General features: G+C 35.8%; 2 protein-coding genes across 2 annotated transcripts; both read right to left on the bottom strand.

Annotated features, from left to right (window-relative positions):
- Window positions 1-941: 941 nt before the first annotated feature.
- LOC105681685 (mitochondrial sodium/calcium exchanger protein-like) lies at window positions 942-11,958 on the bottom strand. The gene is made up of 8 exons (XM_033324198.1): window positions 11,941-11,958; window positions 11,336-11,553; window positions 6,583-6,908; window positions 4,454-4,534; window positions 2,936-3,055; window positions 1,941-2,264; window positions 1,279-1,457; window positions 942-1,174 (listed from the first exon to the last, which is right to left on the bottom strand). Exons 1-8 carry the CDS (start codon window positions 11,956-11,958, stop codon window positions 992-994), a joined length of 1,449 nt encoding a protein of 482 aa, XP_033180089.1. The 3' UTR covers window positions 942-991.
- Window positions 11,959-13,119: 1,161 nt separating this feature from the next.
- On the bottom strand, window positions 13,120-14,971 carry LOC105681684 (adipocyte enhancer-binding protein 1-like). Its single transcript, XM_012392793.1, has 2 exons — window positions 14,888-14,971; window positions 13,120-14,358 (listed from the first exon to the last, which is right to left on the bottom strand). The coding sequence occupies exons 1-2, from the start codon at window positions 14,969-14,971 to the stop codon at window positions 13,120-13,122; spliced, it is 1,323 nt and encodes a 440-aa protein (XP_012248216.1).
- Between the last annotated feature and the right edge of the window lie 4,192 nt (window positions 14,972-19,163).

The raw sequence follows: 19,163 nt of genomic DNA, 5'->3' as shown, positions 1-19,163 counted from the left end.
ACTGAATGAGAATAAACGTGAAATATATAGTATATAAGAGATAGCCGTATGATTTTCGTGCTATAGACCCGGTAATGTTTAAGTAAATAATAGACGTTATTAATGAGCACAGAAGGAAAGCCAAACAACCAGGCGCCATATCGCTCATTCTCATGTTTGTACGATGCTCTGGGTGTTTGCTGGCTGCCATTCCGTAAGTTAGTCCCAATCCCAAGAGTGTATTGAACATCGGTCCGCCAAAGCAAGCTGCATATCCCATTCGTGGAAATCCTTGTCTAGCTATGGCGACGTTCGATATGAGATCTATAAGCAGATTTCAGTCAATATCTGGTCTATAGTTAACGTTCAAGTGAAATATTAGATGATTGGATTCACAACCAAGAGCTACACGGCTCGTGTAACTACTTTTTAAATATTCAACAGCTAGTGGGGTGCGTTATGGAGTTTGCTTCTTTTATTTATACTTTATTGAACGGTTTTTAATGGAAAGTAAAGACGATAAAAACATGCGATGGTGGAATGTAGTTTAAGGGTCATGAGGATAATATTTACACTGGCTACAAAAAGTAATTTGCACACCATTGTATTTATTATAGCATTTACATACTAATAATTAATTAGGTTCAGATATATTAAATTTCACATCATTTAGCAGTACTTTCATATGACTAGAAAAATTTGAAATGTAAAATGATAGAAAGAAAATACACAATTTTTCGTCGCATGAGACGTGTCAATATTAAAAAGTATGTAGACGTAAGCACAAAAGTCTATGACGCTTGAAATCCTAATTTTAAATTCAAACATAAGTTCCAATAATTTGTAAGTGTGAATTTGTAAGTGTAACTTTGTGCAAGTGTGTAATTACACATGATTTGCCTATATTAAGTTTCAAATAACTTTCATGTAAGGGTTAATGTATAATGTAATTACGTGGTTTCAGTTGACCATGTCGAACAACAGGGAAGCTAGAGGCAATTCAACGCACGAATTATTTTACAATAATATTGTTGCACTCACCACCTACGCTGTTTCCCCACGCGAGGAACGTAATACCGAGCATGGCGTCCGATATACTGAAAGCGTATCCTACGCATTGGAGGACTGCCATCACCTCCCCGGCTACCAAATATACCGTCAGCATAGCAGCCAAGAATCCGAAAAATGCAAAAGCCTGCAATTAATTTGTCGCCGGCCGTTATGAGCAAGCAGTTGTATGAGAGCGCAGCAGATACGAAAGCTTGGCGCGAATGGCGAAAAGGTAGAAAAAGTACTCACGTTATGAAACTTTGGTACGCGATCCACGTGGGTCATTAGAAATACAATTACACCAATTACGGTACCGACCACCAGGAATATTGGCACCACTGAAACCGGGCCAAAATGTGTTTTCCAAACTACGGAACGAGGGTGAAAATGAGATGGCAGTCGTGATAGCTGACCGAAGATATTTTTAACTACTAATGAAAGCTAGAAAACTTCTTATTACTTCGGTAGTTATCGTTTTCAATAACGTATGTGAGAAATTCTCGACTAAATTAATCTTACGATTAAAACTCAAAATAAGTGTTTATCTGGTTGATAGTATACATCAGACACGCTATTTGATTGTTACACGACTATGTAATTTTTAATAATAATTTATCTTCCTGGATAGTCATATAGAAGAAAAGAATAGAAAGTCAGTTGGAATAGGTACGTTAATATTACGTAATATATTAATATTAAAAAAGTGGTGGAAAGAAGTGGAATCGGTGTATAAACATCTGTGACAGTTTGTTTTAATTTCGACTAAACTCTGGCAATTTGTATGTTACAAAAATGGGCATGCTTACTTATATTTCACCACGTTAAAATTTTTCCGCGAAATCTCCAGCTTTTATTAGTGCTGGCAATTTATAACGGCGGCCGTAAAAGGCGCGACAATTAATACAACTAACCGTTTAATAGAAACAACGACAACGTCGGTGTCACACACAGCTGGAAGCAATTTAGCAACTTGGTCCAACCTCTCTTTACCGTAGTCATGTTCACAAGCGGAATAAATAATTGAAGAAGAAGCATGACGGGCGAACGTATGATTAAAATAAATTTAACGAGTCGATTTGCACTTGTCCAATCTTCTTCTCCTATCGGATTAATGTCATAGAGAAATTCCTTGAAAAGTCCCTTTGGCCTGTCGACGTCTTCTACCACCATCTCTTCTGGCAGTGTTGTTCTGTTTTGCCTCTGTTCTTTCCCCAGCTCGACCGCAATTGCAATATCTGATACGTGGAAGATTTATTATTGTATGAAACATCTAGAGAAAGGACTAAATGTTTTACTAATAAATAATATTTCTATAATATAATATTAATTGTATTTTTTAATGTGCGACTTGGTTTACGTAAGATATAACTATATGAACTTGTCTCTGCAAGAACTATCGTACTAAAGATAGGAAAATCTTTCTATGATATTTTATAATCCTTTGGGACGTTTTCCGTGAGAAATGGTATATTGGTGTCTACTCTCCAAGGAGCGAAAGTCCAGAAATTGAACCTACCTTCCTTAATTTATTTGGCTTGACACGTAAGTTTCTGCATTCTTTAATAATCCCTTAACGGAAATTAATATTTCCATAGAAATTATTTTTATAACATATACATAGTATACAGCGTATTAAATAAACGATCAAAAAAAAAAAATTACCTACGTGATATCGGATAAACTTGAGGTATAGCATAGATATACGTATACCAAAACAGCGTAAGAAAGGAAAGTTGACGAATTAGAATGCGGTTCTAGACGAATACTATACTATACTATACTCTAACTTGACTGTGAAACATTTGTGAAAGGTCTACACAAAAATTCATGAAAGCGTACGTACTGTGATTTTGATTTAATGAAAGCGAGAAAAATGCATGATCAATTGGGGAAATAACATGCATACCCATCTTAGTTCGCAACCTAACGGCACGACCCTTTACGGGAATCCTGGGAATGATGTCCTTGTCCTTGTTCGCCAAGTAAGTGCGCAGGATATCTGGATCGGGTACGCTTGGGATCCTGCCTGCGAAAGTACATAAGGGAACCTTGCAGGGAAAGGATCGATAACTACACTTGCGTCGACATCCTTTTTTGTCTTCGCAAGTAGAAGTATTCGTTTCGAAATGCTTTCAGCCTTTTCATAGATACGTCCGCGTAATGTTTGGCTTCGGTTGCAAACTGAGCAAGGAACGTAACAAACAGTACACATAGTACATGTTAAACAGAGGTTCAACAGCATTCAAACACGATTTCTTCGTATTTTGTTTCTCTGGTCGGTGGAAATTATTCTTTTTCTTAAGTTGTAGTTATTGTTTGAAAAGACAAAAGTGCTTATTTTCTTCCTGTTCGTATTTAATGAGTTGAGAATTATAGAGTGATGTGAATCAATCGATTGAGTCTTCTCATAGAACTATTATTATTGTAAAATATTCACTATGCTTTTTAAGCCATTGGCAATCTATCGTGACTGATATTAAAGTTATATTTTATTTTATTACGAAACAATAGTAAAAGTTATGCAAATATTTTGTACATTTTATAACATTATATTTACCAGATACGAATATGAAATTCTAATGCTTTGGGTTAGGTCTATTAAAATCTATTAAAACGTGCGGAATATCTTTTCATTCTTATTTTGAATACTATTCTCGTCGTATGTTATTAAACTCCTTTCGAAACAATTTTCTCATTTGCATATAATGTAAACAAAATTATAGCTATAAATGTAAAAATATTCACGTTCTCGTCATTATCCGAGAACTATAGGTAACGGATTTATGATATGTATTCAGACATCGCATTAGTTATAGAAAATATTAAATTTTTGTTTCCTTGTCTGCTTCTCTCACGAATCTATGCTATTTCTAAAAAAAATATGCCGAGAATTAATGACGTGAACAACCTGTATAGCTAGTATGTAAAGAAGATTTATATTGTTTGAGACGGAAAACAAGATGTGTATTAACAAGGAAAATACAGATGGCTGTGAAATCGAGTAAATATTTGTTCCATTATTTTTTATCGGAAAAATCTATCGTCAGCTACATTCGTTACTGTGCAACGTCGATATAGTCGACTGAAACTTTATCGAAGAGTTTCTCCTCCACTCGTTACAACGCGTAATTGTAATCGAACAATATCGTTTTCTTAATTAAATCGAGTTTTCAAGCTGCTTTTGTTGTTTCCAGTTTATGTTTCCTTTCATATTCTCATTTTCGAGTATAACATTACACGTCTGAATTACGTTTATGTCTAGGGAAAGTTATTCGTTTGAATAGGGCTTGCCCAGGATTCAATATGAAACCCTTTGTTTTCCATGGAAATTCTGGGAAACCCCTTTCTTCCTGCCCGGATTTGGTCATACCACTGAATGATGCTTTATCAAGCGTTTCGAAAAGTTATGCAGCATTAAACGCACTTTTTAGCCTCTCCTCCCGGTTCTCGTATATCTGCATTATCACCACCAGGCTGATGAACAATAGGTAGCAAAGAACAAAGCCTGCAATTAAAATGTATCAGCATTAAAAAGCATTACCGTCGTTTGGTCATGCAGGTGCGCACAAAAGTCAGAGTAATTAATTGCCACAAAAGCGCAATGTGACACGGAAAAACTTGCGGCGCATTGTAAATCTCTCCTTAAATTAGGGAATGGTAAAAAGGACTTATTAGTTTTGCTCGTTTTTGCATCGCAGCGAGCCGGATGTTTTATTCGCGCCCATTATGCGTGAAATTATTCTGAGAAACTCACAACAATGGAACACTTGGGCTAATAATTAATTGCGCTGTTCTAATGATCAATATCAATAAATTTGTCGATTGAAATTAACAATCGTGGAGCTTTCTGGAGACTATGGGTTAAGGATGATGAATTGAATTAATCTCATTGGAAATTTTATTTTCTTTCTTTTTCATTTAAAGCTAAATTTGAAATAAATAAGTAACTTTTAAAAAAATTCTATTGTTCGTACGAAAAGGAAAATTTAATTTCTTGCTTGTTATCTGGAAAATGAAGTAATATTTTACAACCGTTCTGCCATTTTTTGTAACAGACGTATGTATTCTTTTTTCATAAATTCAAAGAAAAACTGAATATTTTCAATGACAACTGACGCAGTAATGAAATCTACATACATATATGCGCGAAATAAGTAAAAATACCATAACTTTTCGAGTGTTTTGTGCTTCGATGGGAAATATAATAAGTATCATTCTTTATTAATAATTTCTAGTAATTAGTAAATATTAGAATACTGGCTACATATTCCTCAATCTACTGCAATACTAATCGTTTCAGCATTAAGTACTTCAATATACTAATTAGATACGAATCGAGAATAAGTGCCGACTTCAATTGTTGGATCATTGGAATGAAATTTCGATGAAATATTTGTAAATTTTTTATCAACTTTTTTAGTCTTTTAAAGTTTGAGAGGCTTATGAATCGCAGCAGAAATTCGTGGGGGTTAAATTATTAGGAAGCCGGAACGATGGCAGAAAGATCGTGGCTTTGCTTAATTAAATTCATTCCAGAGTTATCGTTATTGCCAAATTAAACTGCATACGTATGGCTCTCGCCCGTAGATAAATTTTTCCGTTTCTGAGCATGAGCATGAAGCATAGCATATTTGATCGCCACCCCGTTTTTACCCCCTTTATATCTCTTCTACACTTCGTCCAGATAATTTTATGCAGATCTAGAGGGCGCACTATTATTTTTTACTCCTCAATCCTTTTTTAAGGAATATCGAAAAACGAATAAATAAACGGAGATATATGAAATTCATGCATATAAGGTACTCAGTAATCTCCAAATAATTCTATTGTTATAATTCCAAGTCTTATAAAATAATGATAACGAATGATGAAAACTTTTATTTTCAAAGTAATTTAGAAAAACTAAAATAAAACTAAATAAAAAGAACAATATTTCTTCTGGATAGCTGAACGAATATTTTACTTGTTAAATACGGGATGTCAAAGGAAAGCATTGGGAAAGATTAAAGGAAATTGTCATATAGAGGAAAAAGATCACAGTAAACATGGATCGAAAAAGAAGAAAATGTTTTCGATGTTATAGACAATAGAAATATCGTTCAGTTTGAAATCCTTTTCGATTGTTTATTTTCAACTCCGTGAACCCTTTGTTAAATTTCAAAAATGTTCCACTAAAAAAGGCGAAAAATGTAACAGATCGTGCTTTTCTGGTCTGCAATTAAAATTTAACGATTTATTTCGATTAAATTTTATGAAACTAAATTTCCAGAAAAGACCGAATATTACAGGAGCGGCCGAACGCATTGATTTTTAACTCAGTTACCAAAGCCCTTTCTAAAACAGGCTTCGTAACGTAACATGCAACGTTCCAAAGAACTCTCTACAGTTTCCTCAAAGTTCCACGCTTCCTCGGAACATTCGACTCGAGAGGTTCCTCCATGTGAAAGTTGAGGGGATTGCGAATCCAGCGTTCGAGTCGGGTAACAAAGATAACGGAATAAAAGGCGCGATTTGAGTCTCGTAAAGGTTCGATATTGAGAAAGGTGTACGTACTGATAGCTTCCCAAAGGTGAACCGTGCCATCTTTTATGACGTAGCTGATCCAGCATACCGTAACGATGTAAAAGCATGCGTCTCTCATCAAGGGTTTCAACAGGACTCGAAAGGGCTTGACTACCGCAACAGAGCCGGCGATAATCGCCGTCACGAAGACACCGGCGCCGATTAATTCCGTGAACATTATTATCCCTTCGTCGGTACCCGATACGAGGGACGTGAAGATGTCAGGAGCACCGTTTCCGAATGCCAATATCGTCACCCCGGCTATATTGTCCGACAGCTGCAAAACACTGGCTATCACCGCCAGTGACGGGCAGAAGCTACACAGACAGAGGAAATGAAAAAATGGTGGGACAATCGTAGGGTGTTTGGAGTTGAGAATGGGCTACATGGTTCGGACAAACACCGTCTCGTGTTAATCGGATTTTCATTATAGGTGTTACATCCAATATGGTATGGTAACAGATCAGTTTAGATGAAATCTATCTCTATAGAATGTCCCAGATCTTTTATGCAAAATTGGCTTATACTCTACAAGTAAAAGTAAGAAAAAGCGTGTAACACAGGATCGTGTGGTCTTTCGTTCGATATAACGATTAAACGAGCATTAACTTTAATGACGAACAGTTCAAATAAAATTGACTCTTTGATCCTTAGGATCGTTAAATACCACGGTACTAAACTTCCTCTTGCGAGAAACTTTCAAAGAGAAAGATTTTCAACCAAAAATTAATAGACATCGTAAATTAATATAAAAAATTCGTAATACTTATTTACATCGACAGAAAATGTATAATGTAATAAGTTCGATTTTTCATGAATATCAGCTCTGTAACCATAAGAATAACTGTAAGACTAAATTACGCTTCGAAACGGAATTAATATAAATATCGATAATTTGTTTCCATTCATTTCGTTTCATCGAATAAAAAATTGATCTATTGTTATTTTTATGAAAGTAAGAAACATTTTAGGAGCTATTTAATTACAAATCCCCTTACAATTTTCATTCCAAGAAGGAAAACCTAATTAAAACTGCCAGTGCAGTTTATTCGATTCACCATTATTTTCTGTGCTCTTCTTCCAAAAAATTCCCAGTACCTATGAAAGTTTCTCCCAATATTTCCTAACTTTTAATTTGCCTCCTGCGGCCAAATCGATATCATGTACATCTCGTAAAAGCGTGTGGCGAAATATACACAGTGATCGTATTAAAAGATGAAACGTGAGTCTAGAGAAGAAGAACGGTAATGATTAATTTACGACGATCGCAATCGCTTTGGTTCGATATTTAATTTGCAAACGTGGAGCAACAAATTACTCACGTTATCTCATTTCTGCCTATTTTATTCCCATGTGCATGGATATGTGCGTTTTTTTTATCGTGAATCGAATTTCGATGTAACCGCATTTCTAAATACACTCCGTACGGCACGTTAAATGAATTAGGTTTCATCCGATACGCGTTTAGCTGTAAGCGTTGAAGGAGGAGTAAAGAGGAGAAGAAAGCAAGGACGTGATATACGACAAAAAAGTTGGCGAGCAAATTCGTAATTAATTCCTTTCCTTTGTCACGTCCGGCAGAAAGGTCCTTCACGTAGAAAGAGATATTGGATTTAATTGTTTTAATAAATTTCACAGGAAAGATTATCCTTCAATAACGATCTTGTAATGTCATTTTATCATAATTAAAAATTGATCCTATTAAATGTTCTTCAAAGATAAAAGGAAAAACTCTAACCATTTAATACCAATAGGACACGCAAATGTATTTGATGTTAAAAGTGTCTATATTGAGTCATATCCTTCAGCTTTATTTATGTATCATCTGTCTTTCATACGTGTTAATACGATATAATCAAATAAAGTAAATGGTTAAGCCTCGAATCTTAAATTTTTGATTCAAATCAGTATTGATATTTTTACGTTGAAATAAATGTTCGACCATTTCGCAGGGAAACGTGTTTACAGTATAACGCGCCAACGAGGGTCGTAAACTCTCGTTATGATATGGTAATCGACACTATAAATCAGTTACCCCTTACTTTGTTTAAGATAATAGAAATAAAAGACAAAAAAGAATTGGTCGAATGACTATAACATTGAGTTAAGAGTTTAAATATATAGTTTATTTCCAACAACTTTGAAGAATGCGAGTGATACGTGTAAAAGTGTTTTCAGCAGAGTCAATAGCAATTGTCTTCTGTGACAATGGCCCTAGATGTATAAGGAACTAGTGATGGATACTGACCTCCCCCATCAACGGTCATTTGCGAGTGGAAGTGGCTTTCGAACATTGTACATGGGAAAACCTGCCTTTCTTATATTTTGCCGGAATGAGTAATAACCTGAAGGAACGTCTCGACTTGAAATATCCTTGTAGTAATTAAGAGCCTCGACAGTAAAGTAAAGAATGCTAAATCTTATACCAGTTCCTTAGGATTATTGCGGGTCTGAGTAAGTAGCTGAGTATATAGCTGGTGGCTATTTTGACAGACGGATGGATTATAGCATATGGTAGAGTTTTGGGATGTAACAATAAACGTGAAGCATCTAACTTTTGAAAATTTACTTAGAAAATTGCTATTTTCTATGTAAAATAGTCGAAAGTAATAAAAGATAAATGGAAAGCACTCAAACACCCTTAGAAACTTTTTATATGTTTAGTATTATACATAAAACATTTTTGAAATCTCGTTAGCATTGAGATACGACTATCGTGATTATGTTGGTAAAATTTCAAATCGGATCTGAAATAGCATAAGATACAAGATGTTAATTGGAAGTATACTTTTCGCAAAGATTACAAGAATATTTGAACAGTAAACAATGCACTGTATTAATAAGTTAAAATACCTATTTAGTGAGACAATCTTTAGCACTAATTATTGTATCGTATTGTATTATTGTATTCACGTTATATACTAATTTTTCTTTCATTCAGTGTATGTTTGCAATAAATGTCTCGTAGCTTCTATAAATGTTTTCGAATTGATTTCAAATTTTACTATTATAATCACGCTAGTCGTGAATCATTACGGTGCTAACAAAATTTCAAACAGAGTCGTACAATGCACATAATGTATTCATCAACATTTTTTGTAGCAAATGTACGAATATTTCCGTGAATCACTGTATATGTATATTAGTAACACAGTACACTTCTGTTAAATCCTATTGTGAAATCATATCACTTGACTATTCGATCCTTTTCATGTGGGATGGACTATTGCTTTTGACCCATTGCATCGAATATTCCGGATGATCATAGCTATATCTATTGAGAGCAGCCACAATAGGCAATAGATTGTAACTGCTTAAGTCGCATTTAAGTTATATACGTGATACATACATGTTAGAATTTTATTAGGGAAGCAAGAGGCCAGCAACCGTGTTGTAGGGGCAGATGGTTTCTTTTTAATGACGGGGTATAAAGCTTTCGCCGACCATTTGGATTAAAATTGAATCGCTTTCCGCATGAGAATATGTCGATTCGCACGCACACGATGAGCTATAATTCACCCTTTACTGAACACAATGTGCCGTGAAAGACTTTATGCGTCACCTAACCATCGATATCGGCACTTTTATGGAAAATCATAGAAATTTTATTTCCCCCATAACTATTTTATTAACTATCATTCCGCGATTTTCCTCGCTTTTGATCAAACCTGCGTACAACGTCTATGACGTATAAAATGTCGAAATAAGCAACGTTGGTAGATGCCTTAGTACCTTGACAAAAAAAAGTAATTACGCTTCCTACGACGAGAATTTAAAAACTAAAAAAAAGAATTTTGTAAATGGAGATGTGAAATGTATATTTGTATTTCGTTAAAGAGGAGAAACACACATATATGAGAAAAATAATAATTAGCAAAATAAGATATATGTCTCTAGCATAATATTCTAATAAATGAAACAAAAATTTGTAAAATGAAATCTATTTTGTAAATCTTAATCGGATTCTACCAAATAATTTCTATTGAGGATAATAATTTAATACTTAATTGAAGTACATATCTGCGATTGTCTTACATTAATATCTATTAAATAATTAAATTAGTTTTAGTTAATTAGCTAAGGATTCATAACGCAGATGAAGAATAATTCGAAATCTCGAATCAGACCAAATAAAAATTAAAAGACGTTATGGAATTCAATATAAAGATACCATATCCTTTGCCTAATCGAATTTCATAAATAATTATGAATATCATCCAAGTCTCTTTGTCTTATCTTATGAATAAAATGAGATAATGCAAAGGATGAAAAATCGTAAACAGAGCAGTGAATAATAATCTAATATCGTAATTTTATAAAACTAGTACTTTCCTGTTCTTTAAACCAGAAACAAAATTTTTAAGGTACTACAAACATTTGAAAATATTTAGCAAAGACGATTCTCTTTAATTTCGATAAAAGAATTGAGATGAATGAAATTTTAAGAAACAAATTTTCAACTCTCGTATAGGCAATCAAAGTCGTTATCACGCATCCTACTCCTATAGATCAGATACGTAACGATAATATTACTTTCATACATTCCCGAATCTTCTAATTATTTCTTGTAACCTATTATAGAAGATAGATATAGAAGAAAGGACGGAATGTTTTTAAAAGATTATTAAAGAATTTATAAATGGCTATTCGGATATCTAGTTGCTCACGCAAAGGTTAAATACAAAGTATTTTAATAATTAGCGAGAAAGATATAAAGCCTTTAATCTTAGAAATAGCTACTCACAAATTGTCCGCTGTAGTTCCTAAAATTAAAAACAGATATAAAAGCCATATGACCATTATCGTCAGTCCTATAGTGAATAAAAACGTGTTCTCCGAACCAAAGGAGCAAAAAAGGATTTCCGTATATTGAATTACGGAATCCGTGAAACAATCTTTGGTTTCTTTCACCCATCTACAACGATCTTCAGTGGGAATGTTCCAAACGTATGAACAATCGTCCTATAAATGAAAAAGTTAGATTAGAACTATAAAATAGAATATTAGAAGCATAGAATAGAACTAGTAAACTTTGGATTCGATATAATAAAATATATCAGTCGGTAGATTATGGATACTTATGCAAATTCATATATTTATGATCATAGTTAACGAAAACTTACTTACTTAATTGTATATGTCAATAATGAGAGAATGTTTTATGAGTAATGTAATGTTCTTTAAATTCAATTCTACGTACCGTGGATAAAGCAAATGATACTCAGAAACTACAATGTTTTACAGTGCAAAAATGTCTTATGACTGTGATACATTAAATGGTACCGTTTCAACGCCAATTTGGAGAACAAAATGGAAAATTTGTATTATGTAAATGTCACTGTACCTTACGTATCGGTAAGTATCCATGTCTTAAAAAAGCGTTCGAATTCATTTGGAGTTTCCACTTATATCTTCTTTAATATTAATATAACTTTCAACTTAATTTTTACGAAATTAAAATGATAGATACTGTCAGTATTGTGACAATACTGAATTGAGATACAATTGAGTAAGATTTCAATTGTTTATTGGAAATGATATTTTATTGAATTTTTCGACAAGAAATAATTGACTCAAATCATTGACACGAACGGCACAGACGTGACATTTAAATAGGATTCTGTGTCTAACGTCCTGAAATAATGATCTCGAAAAAATCATGGTGCTTTTCACGCTCTCTAGAATGTAGAACGTCGCGTCGTTGCGACGATTGTAATTATAAATTCGTTTGAATCATAGATTTGAAGGTGCTCCGTTTATTCGAACAAAAGTTTTGTTAATCCTCGATTAGATAAACATCATTGAACACATTTATCTGATCGTGAAATCTATTATATGAAGGAGAAATTCTAAGAACAGATTCGAGTAAACGAAATTGTATCGTACTTTTAATACAAATTACAGACGTTTTTAAATCAAATTAATAATTCAACTTGTTCGATTGTTTCGCAAGGAAACGCGTTCACAGTATAGCGCGTCACCGAGAGGCGTAACTTCTCGGTTTGATACGATAATCGACGTTACGAATCGGCCGATCCCCTATTTTTGTTAAGAAAATGCTGATTAAAACACTGAGTTAACAATTTAAATATACACTTTATTTCCAACAACTTCGAAAAATGCGAGTGGCGCGTGTAGAAGTGTTTTCAGTTAAATTAATTGCTGAACAACAGAATAAGCTTAGAATTAAGTTAAGAAAATTTATAATGTAGTATGGTGGCAGAATCAATAGCCACAGGTTGTAAAGAATGAGAAATCACGAAGGACCATATACCTGGGACCCTTTAGGACAATGAATAATTGAAAAAGGTGTACGTGACCATCTTGGGTCATTAACAGCTGTGAAGGGAAGTACGTTGTAAGAGTACCGAAAACTCAGGTATAAAAGGGACGTCTTGGTAGGGAGAACAATCAGTAGTGAAAATTCCTAGTAGGAGTCACGACTGAGTTGCAACTACTTGCAGTTACGAGTAAGGTGCGAGTAGTTGCGGGTCAATCGTTGCTTATGAGTTGTGGAATCATTGTGAGTTATGGAGTTGTGGAGTTTTCGAGGATTTTTCGTGGAGCTCTCATATAGGTTTCGTGTAGTTTTCGTGTAGTTTTTGTATAGTTTTTGTATAGTCTTTGTATAGTTTTCGTGGAGTTTTCGTGGAATTTTCGTGGAGTTTTCGCGGAGTTTTCGTGGAGTTTTCGTGGAGTTCTCGCGGAGTTCTCGCGGAGTTCTCGCGGAGTTCTCGCGGAGTTCTCGGGGAGTTCTCGCGGAGTTCTCGCGGAGTTCTCGGGGAGTTCTCGCGGAGTTCTCGCGGAGTTCTCGGGGAGTTCTCGCGGAGTTCTCGCGGAGTTCTCGGGGAGTTCTCGCGGAGTTCTCGCGGAGTTCTCGGGGAGTTCTCGCGGAGTTCTCGCGGAGTTCTCGGGGAGTTCTCGCGGAGTTCTCGCGGAGTTCTCGGGGAGTTCTCGCGGAGTTCTCGCGGAGTTCTCGGGGAGTTCTCGCGGAGTTCTCGCGGAGTTCTCGGGGAGTTCTCGCGGAGTTCTCGCGGAGTTCTCGGGGAGTTCTCGCGGAGTTCTCGCGGAGTTCTCGCGGAGTTCTCGCGGAGTTCTCGGGGAGTTCTCGGGGAGTTCTCGCGGAGTTCTCGGGGAGTTCTCGCGGAGTTCTCGGGGAGTTCTCGCGGAGTTCTCGGGGAGTTCTCGCGGAGTTCTCGGGGAGTTCTCGCGGAGTTCTCGGGGAGTTCTCGCGGAGTTCTCGGGGAGTTCTCGCGGAGTTCTCGGGGAGTTCTCGCGGAGTTCTCGGGGAGTTCTCGCGGAGTTCTCGGGGAGTTCTCGCGGAGTTCTCGGGGAGTTCTCGCGGAGTTCTCGGGGAGTTCTCGCGGAGTTCTCGGGGAGTTCTCGCGGAGTTCTCGGGGAGTTCTCGCGGAGTTCTCGGGGAGTTCTCGCGGAGTTCTCGGGGAGTTCTCGCGGAGTTCTCGGGGAGTTCTCGCGGAGTTCTCGGGGAGTTCTCGCGGAGTTCTCGGGGAGTTCTCGCGGAGTTCTCGGGGAGTTCTCGCGGAGTTCTCGGGGAGTTCTCGCGGAGTTCTCGGGGAGTTCTCGCGGAGTTCTCGGGGAGTTCTCGCGGAGTTCTCGGGGAGTTCTCGCGGAGTTCTCGGGGAGTTCTCGCGGAGTTCTCGGGGAGTTCTCGCGGAGTTCTCGGGGAGTTCTCGCGGAGTTCTCGGGGAGTTCTCGCGGACTTCTCGCGGAGTTCTCGTGGAGTTCTCGCGGAGTTCTCACGGAGTTCTCGCGGAGTTGTCGTGGAGTTTTCGTAGAGTTTTCGTGTAGTTTTCGTATAGGTTTCGTGGAGTTTTTTTCCGTGAGTTAATTAATCTTTGGCAACACCATGGCGAGCCAAGGACTACGCTAACATAGTCTGGTCTAGGTCGTCAATTTCCTCAAATTATTTTGGTGATCTAAGCTGCATTGACAATCCGTTGTGAGATGTCATGGAATATGGCAAGGACATCGTGGAATAGCTATGTCTTAGTTTTTATTAAATTTTCAGTTTGTAATGATCTGTATTGTCGTTCTATACAAAACTTATTTTACGTGGTGCATGTTTAATTTTAAGGTTTGATAGATCCATGTAATCGCCATGTAGGAGATATATATTATGTCATATATGCTTACTTTCAAGATTGTAAATATCCATGTGATCATTCTATGCGAGATAGGTGGTTAATTTTAAGTTTTAGATTTAACCATTAGTCGTAATTCTCAAGTTAAGTATCTAACGTTTTAACTTTAATTGATCATAATATAGGTCTTATACCTTAGTAAGGGACCTTAATAATCCTACGTACCTCAGTAAATTATTAGTATCCGCCGTGAGACGTCGGGTACCGTCGTGGCGCATCATTGGGATTTGGGATCATCGCGGGGCATCGCGCGTGGGATGAGTGCGTTTTAGATTTAATTAAATCTAAGATATATATATCTGCTAGGCTAAGTCCACTCTACGCGCTGCTTGTACAGAAGCGAAAAGGTAAGGGCTCCTTTATTTAATCCTTTTAAATATGAAATTATTAAATGAAACAATTGATTTCACAAAGTGTTTCTAGTTTCAGTTTTTAAACTTCACAGCAAGTTAAAGTCCTTCATACGAAAGGTTGCCAGTATGACTGTAATTTAATGTACTTTAGTTTAAGTAAGTTTTAGTTCTGAGACTTCGATTAAGTTAATTTTAAGCCTCATTGTTGGACGGTAAAGGCGGACGAGAAACAGCGGAGGACTTAATCTTTATTTTAAGTTGTAATTTTAAACCATAGTCCAAGTCTTAATTTTAAATCCAAGTTATAAACATTAATCTTAGAATTAATTTTTTAAGTCTTAGGTTTAAGTCTTAGTTTTATGTCTTAGTTTTATGTCTTAGTTTTAAGCCTTGTTTTTATGTTTCAGGTCAGGTCAACATTACTGTCAAGTTTTAATTTGAAGTCGCGTTGCATTTGTTTTACGCCTTAGTTTTAGTTTATTTGTGAAGAAGATCTGACCGAGCAGGCGGCTCCAAACGACATAGGAACCGCTGAGGTGGACACGTGGGACCGGTGGCGATCCCAGCTGATCAACGAGGGAGGCGAACAGCGAAGGAGCGACAGCGCTAGGGGCAATGACCCCCCCCCCCCCCCCCCCCCTAACGCTAATTCAATAGTCAGGAGGTACTAGGACTGGCTCGAACAAGAGGACGCGCGAAGGGGGTGCAACTGAAGTTAATTCATAAGAGGTTCCTAGAGCACCCCTGTCACACGCATAAGATGGTCATCGTGGAGTTTTAGTCGGTAGGAGTCCGACACTATTCTGCTGTTACGCGATTAGTGCAGCAGCGGAATGTCCATGAGGATTTCTCCACGTAAAAAAAAAAAGAAAAAAATAGTTTATTTGTGAACATTGACGTATTTAATTGATATATTTATCCACAAGAACAAGATTTTGGTGATCATTCTGCTCTTTTTGTTGATTTTTTGCTATTTTCATAGGCCGTAATTTGTTTATTTGAATTGTCAAGTTTCAATACAAACCACAACTACATTGCATCGGTGACGTTGTATATGGTACGAAAATAATAAGTATCACGTCTGTTCTCACATCTCTTTTAAACAAATTGCATTAGATTTTAGGATATAGTAATTACAATACTATTAAAACAATGCGACAAATAGTATACAAATTTTCTTTTTCTTTTTTTGGTAATTCGTAGTTAAGTCATTAATACATTCTTATCAACGCAGGATCTTCACTTTAATAAATCAGTTTCATGATATAATAAAAACAGCTTTGTGATAACTAGAAATTTAGCTTCGGCTTTTTTAATTATTTTACATTAACAGAATTGAAATTCTTTTAGTTCCAGTGTAAAGTAGGAATATGATTTAAGATCTCAGGATATTAATAATAGCGTAATGTAACAACATGAATTCAAGATTTCACAGTTAATATTATTATCTATTTAAATTGTAATAATTATAAAAATCAACAGAGACTGATTAATCTTTTACTATTAGCAAAATAAGCGACACTAATGCTGGTCATGTAAAAGACAGTCATTTGGAAATTGCCAAGTTTATTCTTTTACTAGCTCCTAGTTCGAAACCAAAATGTTACCAGGATGAAAATGTGCGATGCGAAGTTTATTCTTTCAACTCGCGATATTGTTCGCAAATGCAACTTCATCTCGATGCTCGGGCAGAACACAACATAAACGGTCTTTCATGAAAGTTAAATGAGTGCACGAGGCTCATTAGACAGTAACAACTCATCCTCTTCCTGTTGTTTCTTGTTGTCATGTCATAATGAGAAAAAGATCATAGAACGAGCTAATGAGCGCAGGAGGAACGAACTAGACTCGTCTAGTTTCAGTAAACTGATTAGTTTGACAAAAGTAACGTTCCGTGAATTGCGCCTCAATTAACAATACCTAATTATGATCATAAAATCATAATCATAGAACTGCTAAAAATCGAAGTTCTGGAAGTAGGGAGCGTGTTAAGTTTACGGATTGTGGTTAACCTGACAGACAAATGAAAAGTCACTTTATAATCATCTTTGGTAGAGCTTTCAACTAGGACGAGCGTGAGGTATTTTCGAAATCGTTGATTATATTAGAAAAAACTTACATTTTTAGTACAATTTTTTTAATTCCGATATATTGAGCAAAATGGGAGAACTAAGTCGGTTAATGAGAAAGAAAAATCATAAAGATTTGCATTTAAAGAATTATTGATACGTATCCCTCTGTACTCCTACTTTAGTTTCATATTTCAAGGCAATTTCTCGCTACAATAAATTATTTCAATGCGAACTTCTTTTAGCTCTTTGATTGCTTTTCTGTGAGTTTAGTTGGAAGATTGAGGATTTTTAACGTTTTATAATGGGAGTCTGTCAAAGAAAAGGAGGTCATTAAAGATACGTAAAAATATATTATTAAGATATATAGGATATATAAAAATATCTGTTGTATTATAATACGCAGTATAATTAAACATATTATAATAAAACTTATTATCGAAGAAACAAAAATATTACACAACAATGGCAATATTCATAAGATCATACAACTAGATAAAAATATATTGAGATATAAAATTTTGTTTTTAATTCCTGTTTGACAGAAAAAATATATCAAAGAAACTTTTCGTTCCGTACTGCTACGATAGTAATGCTTCAAAAAACTTGCATGTCCTTTTTTAATGTAATTCTCGTACAGAGGAGTGTAAAGAATACTTTGACGTAGCAATACGTGCGCGGTTGGAATCAAGCCTGGAAAGCAGGTCAAAGCAATATGTACGTTTCATTCAAATTAATAGTATGCTCGACATTCGTCTGAACTATGTGACTGAAATTATAATATTATAATATAAATAAAATATGTTCCACGATATACGTGTTCGTTGCCTGAAAATGAACAAAATAATGCTCCGAAATGTGGAAAAAATTACGTTTCATACGTTTCTACAAACAATATCCACGAACGTTGACATATCAGGAATTTAAAAGATTTCATTTACGCACATTTGATTTATTTCTGTACGAGGCATCATCCTTCATCCACCTGTACTATCTCAGCCGTATTCTGTATATTTAATCATGATATTTATAAAGAAACTAATTTGATTATCTTTAAACGTCACATTTTTTTAAGCATCTCTGATTTAATAATATCAAAGGGAAGAAATTTGTTAACGAACCACGTTTACGGAAACCAAGAGACCCAGTCTCGTTATAAATTCGGCTAAATTAATATGGCGCATTTATTTCGTATTCCTGGTCGCCTCGGGATTTATTCGACGGCCGGGAAGTCTAAACACTTTATTAGATTGCATTCAGAGTCGCGAAAGAGACGCGATTTCCCCCAATTTATAACTGCGCTTTTATTCTCTGAGCGGTAGATGCGCGGCTGACTTTTCCGGCTTCCTGTTTTGCTACTTCACGTTCGTGCATACATAATAAAGCACGAGTGATATAACGCTGGAATATGCAAAAGCTTCTTTTCGTCGCGTAAGATGGCACGTATAACTAATATAATGACGTTCTCCTTTCTTTGTTATGGTATTTGAAATTCTAAAGCCACGGCTTTCGTTATATTTACTGTTTCTCCTATGCAGGTGCGAGATATTTTGTTCGACGAATTTTCGACCGCAGGAAGCGGCCTGAATTTTGGCGAATATGATCTTCTGTTGTAAATATTTGCCTCGTGCATGTTTGATTTGTATAATATTATGTGTAACATCGTCATATTACAGTAATTATACATTTACTGTATATATTTACTCAAATTACGCGTTATTACGCGTTGTATTGGATTTTAATTGAAAATATTAATTTATCACAAGACCGTTTCAAGGAAAAATCATACCGTGCATTGTAATCTTCATTTTTAGATTTTAAATTTAGGAAAAAAAGTTCGATCTATGATTTGAGAAAATTCCATCCGACGATTTTATCTGTGCCATTTATCTGAACGAATGGAACTTCGAGTTTTCTTCACAACTAGGAGGTGACACATACAGGCTTTTCTACAGATACACTTTCCTTTTTCATGAATTTGAACTACA

Source organism: Bombus impatiens, unplaced genomic scaffold (assembly GCF_000188095.3).
Source record: "Bombus impatiens unplaced genomic scaffold, BIMP_2.2 scf_1666, whole genome shotgun sequence".
Lineage (NCBI taxonomy): Eukaryota > Metazoa > Arthropoda > Insecta > Hymenoptera > Apidae > Bombus > Bombus impatiens.
This window is presented reverse-complemented; position numbering and strand designations above follow the sequence as displayed.

Bases quoted from the DNA above. Each gene is read 5' to 3' on its own strand.
- LOC105681685 (XM_033324198.1), bottom strand. The intron at 1,458-1,940 runs GTTAGTTGTATT...TTTCATTAGTAG, and splicing joins GTCGTTGTTTCTATTAAACG to TTAAAAATATCTTCGGTCAG. The intron at 1,175-1,278 runs GTGAGTACTTTT...AATTAATTGCAG, and splicing joins GCGTACCAAAGTTTCATAAC to GCTTTTGCATTTTTCGGATT.
- LOC105681684 (XM_012392793.1), bottom strand. From the start codon at position 14,971: ATGCGCCACGACGGTACCCGACGTCTCACGGCGGATACTAATAATTTA. The intron at 14,359-14,887 runs GTATAAGACCTA...CAACTCCGCGAG, and splicing joins TATTAAGGTCCCTTACTAAG to AACTCCGTGAGAACTCCGCG.